The 10254-nt window shown below is 34.9% G+C and overlaps 1 protein-coding gene across 1 annotated transcript; it reads right to left on the reverse strand.

The window, feature by feature from the left end:
* Nucleotides 1-4946: 4946 nt before the first annotated feature.
* Nucleotides 4947-8936, reverse strand: TRIADDRAFT_30805 (uncharacterized protein; the record flags this gene model as incomplete). The annotated part of the gene is made up of 14 exons (XM_002116437.1): nucleotides 4947-5131; nucleotides 5246-5304; nucleotides 5381-5508; nucleotides 5626-5727; nucleotides 5796-5948; nucleotides 6042-6126; nucleotides 6212-6347; nucleotides 6433-6558; nucleotides 6675-6729; nucleotides 6851-6974; nucleotides 7061-7113; nucleotides 7309-7440; nucleotides 7669-7761; nucleotides 8847-8936. 14 exons carry the CDS (start codon nucleotides 8934-8936, stop codon nucleotides 4947-4949), a joined length of 1521 nt encoding a protein of 506 aa, XP_002116473.1.
* Nucleotides 8937-10254: the final 1318 nt, after the last annotated feature.

Raw genomic sequence — 10254 nt, forward strand, 5'->3', positions numbered from 1 at the left:
CATATAAAAGGGTAACAGTAAAGCTGTTATTCAATTACTAGTTACTTATGTCAGATTCATAATTTTAGCATTAGTCATGATTACATCATAATTGACAATAGCAGGAATAATTTGTAGCAAGTAACTGTTGGTAATCAAATGATTAAACTCAACAATATATGCAACAAAGCTATATGATCAATGAAGTGTACCCGGCTAAATTACTAGCTGATTATAACTCTAATCTAGTAAAGGAGAAAATAAGATAACACTCTGAACTTTAAGGAAATGTAAGTGCATGTAACTTTAATTTTGCTACACTAGCTCTTACCAGTTGCTCTAACGTTAAATAGGAATTAGATTCAAAATCTTTTTCCTGATCGTTCCCCTCAACTTGATCGGCAATTACTGTAGGTGATGTAATTTTTTCGTGATTAGAATGGCGATTGGAGAGCTCTCCTAATTCCAGATTGCGATTAAATTCTTCCGAATTATAAGGATTACGACTACTTCGATTTAAAGCTGTTGCGGTAGAATTATATGGGATAGCTTGACTTAGATTGTCATTATGGTGCCTTTGATGGCTTAATGGCGGATAAGAGGGTCGCCACTGCGATGCTTGAGAAGGTTGATTGACCAAATCATGGCTATAATCCGCTTGTGGTAATTCTGTAAAATCCCGAGTTTGCTGATTGTTTACATCGTTACTTCTAAGGGTAGATTTCAGTTGATGATCGGCCATTTGAAGAATCTGAGATTTCGATTGAAACTTGACATGATGGTCAAGTGCAGAATTTTTATTTTCATTTACTAGTTTCTTTAAATTTTCAATTTGTTGCTCTTCATTCAATCTTTTTATTCTAGCCTCATTCTATTCGTAAAAATGTTGAAGTTATGTCATGATTAGTGTACTAAAATTTGAAATCTAAAGAATCTTATTCCTGTAATGCAGGAAGAATATTTTTGTAATTCAGCTAGCTAGAATTAAACTCTACAAAAATTGCTCGGAAAATTTTATCATAACTGCATTCAATTTGCACCAAAATAATTTAAGCCTTATGCCATATTTTCCTGATTAGGTTATTATTATCATTTTGAAGGCAGTTAACTATCAATGAAATAAATGCCAATCAAGAACTTTCATCAGCTAATCTAAAAGTAAATTAATTGTGTAAGTTTACATCAATGTGTACCAATCGATGGAATTTGGAAAAATGAACTAGATTATATTTAAGAACATCAATTATAATTGGTATTAACTGTCCGGAACTGAAGGTTCTTGATACGATAGATGCAATTAGGACTACAGTATTTGCAGCTAAGCTTTTTTCACTTGTTCTCTAGTAATTTTCTACCTGTAAAATGATTAATATCATTTCGATACAGTATCACTTCTATAGCAGTTATAAACTGCTAAACTATGCATTTCTAAATTTTGAGGCAACTACTTTATCTACAATCAATTGATCTAATTTCGGCATGTAGCAATAAAGCATATAGCTTATAAATTCTTAGTTGTGTGCCCACCATTAGTTAAAATTTTCTAAATTTTCAAGTACGACAGTACTCATTTATTAATGGCGTAATCCAATTTGTATTAAAATGCCATAAAAAGAACTGCAGTGATATCTTTCAGCAATATACGAATAGCAATAGGTAGTTATGAATGTTTTATATATCTAAACTTATTAAGAAAAATTTAAATTATTGCGAAGCTAGCGAACATTTATTAAGTATTAGTTATAGTAAAAAAAATGGGCTATGTCTTTAATCATGTCGTTGTATTATGCATAAGTCTTTATAAATTATTCCATCGAGTATCATAACCCGCTATACTCGTAGCCTTTTCATTTAATGTAAAGTAAATTAGCATCTGTTTACGCATGACTACGTTAGGTAAATGTCAATATTAAGATCAACTGCGATCTCAAGATTTCAGAAATAATCTTATGATTGCAGATATTATTGATCATCGTCGCTATGATTCTGTCATTATATGTCAAGAAGCAACTTAAAGTACCTTTAATTGATCGCGAACAGGAGTCATCGTAGATTCTTGCCGAGATGAATAGTTTCCGTCGTATGCAAGTCTTGAAGGCGTTGGAACTCTTTTCGAATGAGCTAATGGGCTTTGACGATCACGATATGGTGTACTAGCTCTTGTTTCGTAACTGTTGTTGGATAATTGTCCACTAGATGGAGGTCCTATCATCAATAATATTGAAAGATACATCAATCAGTTTAATGTTAACATTTAACTGGTTCATATTTGATTTTAACTTACAAAATTTAGTATATTTCTTGTCTCAAATTAACAGGTCAATATCGTAGATTCAATTTATCATTAATTATACTCGCAGGTTCTATCATGGAAATATGATATTACTGGCATTGTATTTTACCTGATGCTGGCGTTTGGTGATTTGTTGTTAAGGAAGTGGACATGACTTAATCTAGACTATTAATTTCCCTGATCAAATTAAACAATTAAATGAATGATATCAATGTATCTTATGGTTAAAAATCAAATAGTTTAAAAGCTAATATCACAACAATGGGTAATGGATTTCAACATTGCAATCACGAGATTCCATGGATGAAAATCAGAGTCGAGTATTAAAAATTACATTGGCTATAATTAAAAACTAGTTTATTCTTTTCTATGCTAAACGATAGATAAAGCGCTACACTCTCCCTTCTAATCGTAAAAAGAATAGATCAACTTTAAAATTGACCATAAAAGATGATGTTAGGATATTGTAATACTAGTCTTAGAATAGTCTATAGCAAAATGAATACTTTCGATGAAAAATAGCCTTAAGAAATAAAACTAATTATTCGATAGCAAATTAAAAGTCAAGGAGGGAAAAGTTGAAGAGGAAGAAAGCTTCCCCCTTTCAAGTACAAATTTTAAAATTATTTACAATTAATCCATTAGATAACAATTTAAATTTTGATTATAAGGAAATGCCATAAACCAGCTGTAAATTAAATCTGTAGAATCATCATATCGATAAAAGATGATAGGCATACCTTGGAAAGTAGATGATGATAAGCGGTGATGAGAATAGCTATCATGGAGTTTATGTGTATTATCAGATTTAGCGTCTAACGATGTTGACCGTTAAATAATGCAAATGATAATGAAGTGTTGAAGACTTAATTAGTGACGTCACAGGCGATGGATAACAATTCAACTAAAATTCTAATTTGACGATCTGGTTGCAAGCCTCCTTCTCTAATTCTTAGACTATTATCAATCGATCAAATGATCGCATAGAATCAATCTATTTTATTTTTGGATTAAAAAAATGGAATTTTCTTATTTTATTAACATTAAATGTTTATTGCATCCATTAATAATGGAGTGATTCCAGATTCCAGTAGTTTTTATGCTACAAAGACGAGATCAGGACTAGTCAATCATTGTGACAAACATCTAAAGATTTGTAACATAATTTGTTTAATTGAATCACTAACAATAATCAACTATAAATAATAAACATTGAAGAAGTCTTTGTTTTAACTGAATATAGAGAATTAAAATTAGCCAAAGAACTTAGAAAACAAGAATGTTGTGAATTGGTTGATGTTTGATTCGAAGAATTGATAGCATTTGAATCGATTTCAATTGTTCAAGAGTTCTTTTGATCATGAAATGCACTGCTTGTAGCTTTAATATACCTATGTTGTAGTGTAAATTTAATTCAATTCTTGGCTTACTAGATAAATTAAAAATCAACTCTTCCACTGCTTTAAATACACAACGATTAGACATCCCATGGCCGGCCATAATAGCCTTCGCAGTTATATACGGACAGCAACTGCAGACTATATGCATTGTAATACTGACGTTGAACAGCACTTATTATTTAATTAAAAGAGTTACCTACAGAATTTCTTATCATTCTCTTAGTTTCTATCGTTCTTTATTAAGTAATGAGCAGCATTACCATTTCACTACTACAGTTGCTATGTCTTACCGATATTCGAGCAGAAGCTGATCACTTACTTGAAATAAATCGAAATCCAAGTGTACTGTATTAAAAAAGATTATGAATTAAAACGCATCAGTTTCAGCACTGTAGAGAATATGTGATAATTTAATCAGGAAGTAATGTCGCTAGTACTGCTAATACAGAAAATTAAATAATCCTGAAATTATCCGAATAGCAACGATATTAAACTCAATTCAGATAGTTTCGATATTAATCGGGTATTAGCTGTAACATTAGTAACATTGCATGGGCTAGTTAGGGATCCATTTCGGTAGTAAGTTCAAGTAATTCTATATTGGTATCTTTTAATCTGTTTAAAGTTAAGGTATTGCAAGAATTAATTAATAGGCGAGAATGATACTTATTACTGATGTAATGATAATCGCGTACGTGTTGTAGGTGATAATTTTAGAATATAATTACGTGTTCGATCGTTAAACATTGAACAGATTATAATTATCATTGCAATTAGAATAGAATTATCGGCTCATAAATAGAATTAACGGTAGTTTCTATTGTGTAGAAAGACATCAATTATGGCCGTTGCTTAGCCGAATTGACCCGAACATTGCCAACCCTTAAGTAGCTAGCCTAGCTTGTTAAGCTAATAAACATCATTATCTAGTAATATTGTAAGTTTCTTTTTCGCTGCATCCAAGTGATGTTCTAAAAGCCATAGCGAATAAATCTCTGTTCGAAGATAACTCTCTTGGTATACACTAATCAGGTCTTCATATGATATTGCAACAACTTTGACTGAACTTTATTTCCAATGCAGTGTAACGTGCAACATACAATTGATACATATAACTTGCTGCGAAAAGGTTGCTAAAAACTGCTCATCTCACTTCAATTAAAACATACAAGATTTATTACAGTTTTAGAATCAAAATAATTTTTATATTTTGACCGATGGCGACGGGTAAAAATATGGTTATGACATTTACAATTAGCATTCGAAAAATATTACTACGTCAATGGGGCAGCCGATATAGAATTAGCTGACGTATTATTTGCTGTTAGCATCATATCAATAACCCCTAATAACTTTCCAAACGATTCATGAAGCCTTGTTTCTTCATGAATTTTATCTTTGATCTGTAGAAACAGATTATCTACTTTCGAGGATTGGCCTAAAATCGGTGAGTATATATCTAAATAAGGGAAAAAAATTTTGAATTCCAGGTTTACTTCATCAATAGAATGATTAAAGTGCTCGTATTATTTTAACACAATCAAACATGAATTACAATAAATCGCAGGCTTACCAAATACAATATTAGCAACATCAGAAACTAGGGAACTATAGCGCGGATTAGATATATTCCTAATAAGTAAGCAATTGCAAGTTAAGCTTTCACACATGCATCGTTAATATCTACAAATAGTTCTCTTTAACTTACTTTTTTATAAAATATAATACAGGTAATAATGCATCTTCATCTCTCCCAGATAAAGCTATAGGTAAGCCATCGCGCCTTATTAGTTCTTGTATTACACTGACAATAACAGGCGGGTGATTGCTAGATTTCTATTCATGCAAAAAATACTCTTTATTAGCTACTAATCATTGTAATTTCGCGCCAAAGTAAAGTACAATAACTGAATGTGATTCTACATCTGTTTAGTATAAAATAAAGCCGGTTACCTTTAAAACGCTATCCAAAGCCTCAGTATACTTAAACTGACGCAATAGTTTGTCATGTAAAGGCAACCGGGTTAATTTCTTTTCCGCCACAATAACTGCATCCTAGTAATATAGTGTAAACAATGTCTTATTAGAATCGTTTTACTTTCACCATGATAGTTAAACGTCACCTTTGAGGGGCCTGATTTTCTACTATTAAAGTAACGAACTGTTCGACCCTTTGGTCTCCATTTAAACTTTGGCAATTCTTGTTTATGTCGTGGTCTTTCCTTGATAGATAATAGTCCGTCGGACATACCAACTACTAAATGGCTATCATCGGGCTAAATAAAAAATTGATCAATCTTATTATAGCACACATCCACGCAGAATGAGCATAATGCGTAAGATTTAGAAATAGACATATTATGAAATACCGATATGCCTAAACTTGTTATGGGTGAGGAATAATCCATACTGTGGACAACTTTGTAATCTTTGATATCATATATCTTGACGTGTCTTCAATTGCGAAAGTATTAAAGTGTTCAAATATTACTTTGAAAATTCAATAGCATTTAGGAGAACTACTGATTCTCTAACTTACCTATCTAACGACCCGGATAAAAGTCTTTGCCCACTGTTATCTAAACACAAGCATGTAATAGTCTTTTGATGATTTGTAACACCCATCAGTAGGCGTCCACCACCAATAAGGTCCCATACCTTGATATAATTACTTCCTGTAATAGCGAGACAAGCTTCTATCATAGCTGCTCCTTCGAGACAGATAAGACGCAATAAAATAATATCCTGTTTTGTTCTCACCTGCCGAGATACAAATACTTCCACTAGGGTAAATTAACACTGCTTCTACAGGAGCTCCATGATCTATAGTCATCGAACTCTTGTCTGTACGCCTGTCCCATAGCTTTAAGGTATGGTCATACGATCCTATCCAATAAATACAGGATTAATATCAAATCAACCCCTTATTTTGGTACTACTATGTGGTATAATTATAACAACAATGTACTGTAGATAGTTATCGTCGTATACCAAAACTTTACCTGTTACCCAAACATCGCTGCTAACTCTACTGACATCTCCAGCTCGGATGTAATCCTGGTAAAGGATTATTTTTGCAAAATAAATATACATTGAAAAGAGCACATTCGTAGTGATTCAAGTTAAGACTACTATTTGTCTTTCAATCCAGAAATACAGGACATTAAAAATAGATTACCGTATGTTCATCAAAAATAGCAACTTCTTTTCCAGTGGGTAAATCCCAGCAACGAACTAATTTGTCATCTGAGGCCGAAATAATGTGTAGATTGTTCATTGCGAAACGGGCTACATGAGCAGCTCTGCAAAATTAGGTGTCATCGAGATCAATACCAATTTAATCAACAGTAAGACGACCAAATTAATAAATCTTGAATACTTTGCTGACCTCTTATGACCATGTAATTGTCGTAATACTGTTCTACTATGCGTATCAAATACCTGTATGGGCAGATATTAAGGCAAAATAATACAAGATATTTATCTTTAATGCAGCTTCATTCAAGAAGGCATTGATTGATTCAACATCAATGCTAGAATTATTTTGTAGTTAGTAAAAAGTATCCTGTACTGTATATACAGCTATTCATAATTTTAAATCTAGATCCGAAACAATGATTGAATCGGTCGTGCTACCTGGACTAAACCATCGCCGCTTCCAGCTGTAATTAACTTGCCATCGTAACGAAATGTACCGCATAAGGCAGAGTCATGAAACCTCGAAATGGCTTTGTAAACTTGATTACTTGCACAATCGTACAATTGCACCTAATCAATGATCATAATCGTGAAGCAGTACATTAAGATTTCAACATTATCATGTTTACTAATATCTACGCGTCTAATCTGACCGCAATGTATTCTACGTGTTCAAAGGAAACAATAATTTTGACTACCTTCCATAGTGGTTAAGTATACGCTCGTATAACTGATTATTTTATCCTGTAGAGTAAGGCACAATTACCCAGTTAAGAAGAAGAGAAAATAGTGATTTACCTTTGCGGAACAAGTAACAGCGTAGTGATGCGGTAGGACAGGTGAAAAATCGATACATGATATTGCTGAATGTTCTTTGGCCACTATAGGGAACTGTCATGAAAAACAAGTAAGACCAGAGTGAGAGATTGATGATTGACTGCTATAACTCAGGTAGCAAGTAATATTATTTCCAAGAGCTATCGATTGAAATTATTTGTCTTCATCAGCCGTACACGTACGTATACTGTATGTGCAATTGCAACAGGTCTACCTAGGTTGTCGTTCAATCTGTCGAAATCCTTGTTTACCAAGCATGCTGAGGTTCAGTAGAGCTGATCAATATGAATCTAGACTGATTGCCAGCCGTTTGCTCAAAGCTTACAGTTAATTACTTGCAACGATTCATTGATTGTGCCGTTTCTCACGACGGTCTTGCATACTACTTATATCTGTATCTACAGCGCCAAACTACCTCCCCAATAATATAACCGTAGTCTTGGTTTAGACTTTTGCAGTGAAAAGGTCTATCAAGTCCCGTGGTAAGTTGTACCGCCCGCCCCGAAATATACAAGGTATGTTGACGTGATCGAGCTCAATCAAGACTAAGTTTGGACTTGTGCAACTACCAGCATTAGTACTAAGTGTCCATCCAAAGTTGCAATTTGATGGATAAAAATCCTTCATCCATATAAAGCATGCTGAAGATGTTGAGAGTGCTAGCTTAATACATGTACTCAATACTGTATACGTCGATAAGCTCATTCTTCTACACCAAGCATGATGTAGTTGTTGAGCTGAATGAATAGTGATTTGTCTAGACCAGTGCAACTAACTACTCAGTGTCCATCAAGTGGTCTATCGAATGGTAGAGGTTGTACTTTTCTATCCGAATAATCTGCCACTCTTCGATACAAAGTGTGGTGAAAAGCTTGAAAGGATCGAGCGTGATCAATCTATCTTTCGTTTGGACTTTAGCAACTACTCAAGCATGCTGAAGTTGTGGAACTTTATGAATTGCTATTGGTTTAGACTTTGCAACTACACGCCATACCGTCATTCTTCGTCTGTACAAAGAATGCTGAAATTGTCGAGCCTTACATCGATGTATCGAGTCGAGTGGATTACTGAAACTACTCAATGTATTTGGAGACAGTCTGTAGAGTGGTCATAATAATGGTAAAATAGAGAAAATGAACCTTATATCCCATCCAATAGCTTGATTCACTGCTTTCTTCAACATTGGCTTTAGAGAATTTTTTAATAGGAATCCTTTTAAAGTCCGCCATGACGTCGTGAGTAGAATGGCTTTACTGCATCCACATTTGTTGTAATCAATGGACCAAAGTGATCGTTGCACGGCACGATCGATCCAACCTAGCTGGACAAAATGGTCAATTGTATCTGGTTGCTATCGATACAGTAGCAATTTGAGCTTGAAAGTTTTGATAAAATAGTCGTTAATTGAAGAGAATGACGATGGCAGCCGGTTTGAGCTGGAATCGATTGGCCACTTTCAATTTTCGATCCACTTGACCAGTCCAAAGTAGGATGTGATCGATGGCCAAAATGCTACAAGCTCTATCACTTCCAACACACCACTCGTACTAAGCAAAAGAATGTAGTAGGAAGAAGAAGTAAATTGAGTGCAAGCTGCTAAGGTAAAAATCAATGTTAGCTCCTTGTTGGATAGCAATTTGACCTTAGCAATGGCTGCCGCTGGCAAGGCTTTGATGAACCTCAACGACTGACTTGTCCGTGCAGGTCACTGTTAGTCCTAGCTTCAGTCACGCTCTCTCGAGCTTCCTTCAAGGCCTTTCAAACGCTCTCGATCGCGGTCCGGTCCGATCCGGTCCGGTCCCTACTGGTCTCCACAGTCTCGATATAGTGCTCGTAGTAGGCTTTGACACAGTACTTTGCAGCGGATACACTGGGTGCCATGTGCGTTTGAAACGGTACCGTACTGTCAAAGAGATGATGGTAGAAACCGCCCAGTTGTCGTGTACAGTGTACAGTGTACAGTACTGTACTCTAGTAGCAGGTACTGTACTTTCTGACAACTGAACCGTAGTCACGTGTACGCGTTGTGACTCTACTGTACAGTACAGTGTACAGTAGAGTCACAGTCGCAGTCGAAAGAGGAATTCTACAGCATTCGATGGACTGTATCGATGCACTGAACTACTGTCATTTGGGCAATAGAAACATCCACATGTACACTGTACACTACGTTTCTCAGCTGGACTAGAAATCTATCAAGAACCATTTTTAAAATCGTTGTGTAATTCGACAGTCTGTATTCGGCCATTACTATTGCCAATATTCGAGTGTCAGACTGTCACTGTACACTGTACAGTAGTGTGCTGTACGGTACAGTGTACAGTATGTTACCTACAGTACTATGTACCCTCAGAGTACAGTATACAGTAGTGTGCTGTACTGTACAGTGTACAGTATGTTACCTACCGTACTGTGTACCCTCAGAGTACAGTACCGTACTGTACAATGTGTACATTAGTACAGTATGTTTAGTTACTTTAGTATAGTCTTGTTTGGTCAGCCAAGACAAGAAGGACAACTTCTGTCCGTCCGAGGGAAAGGCACACC

This window comes from Trichoplax adhaerens, genomic scaffold (assembly GCF_000150275.1).
Source record: "Trichoplax adhaerens TRIADscaffold_15 genomic scaffold, whole genome shotgun sequence".
Taxonomy (NCBI): domain Eukaryota; kingdom Metazoa; phylum Placozoa; class Uniplacotomia; order Trichoplacea; family Trichoplacidae; genus Trichoplax; species Trichoplax adhaerens.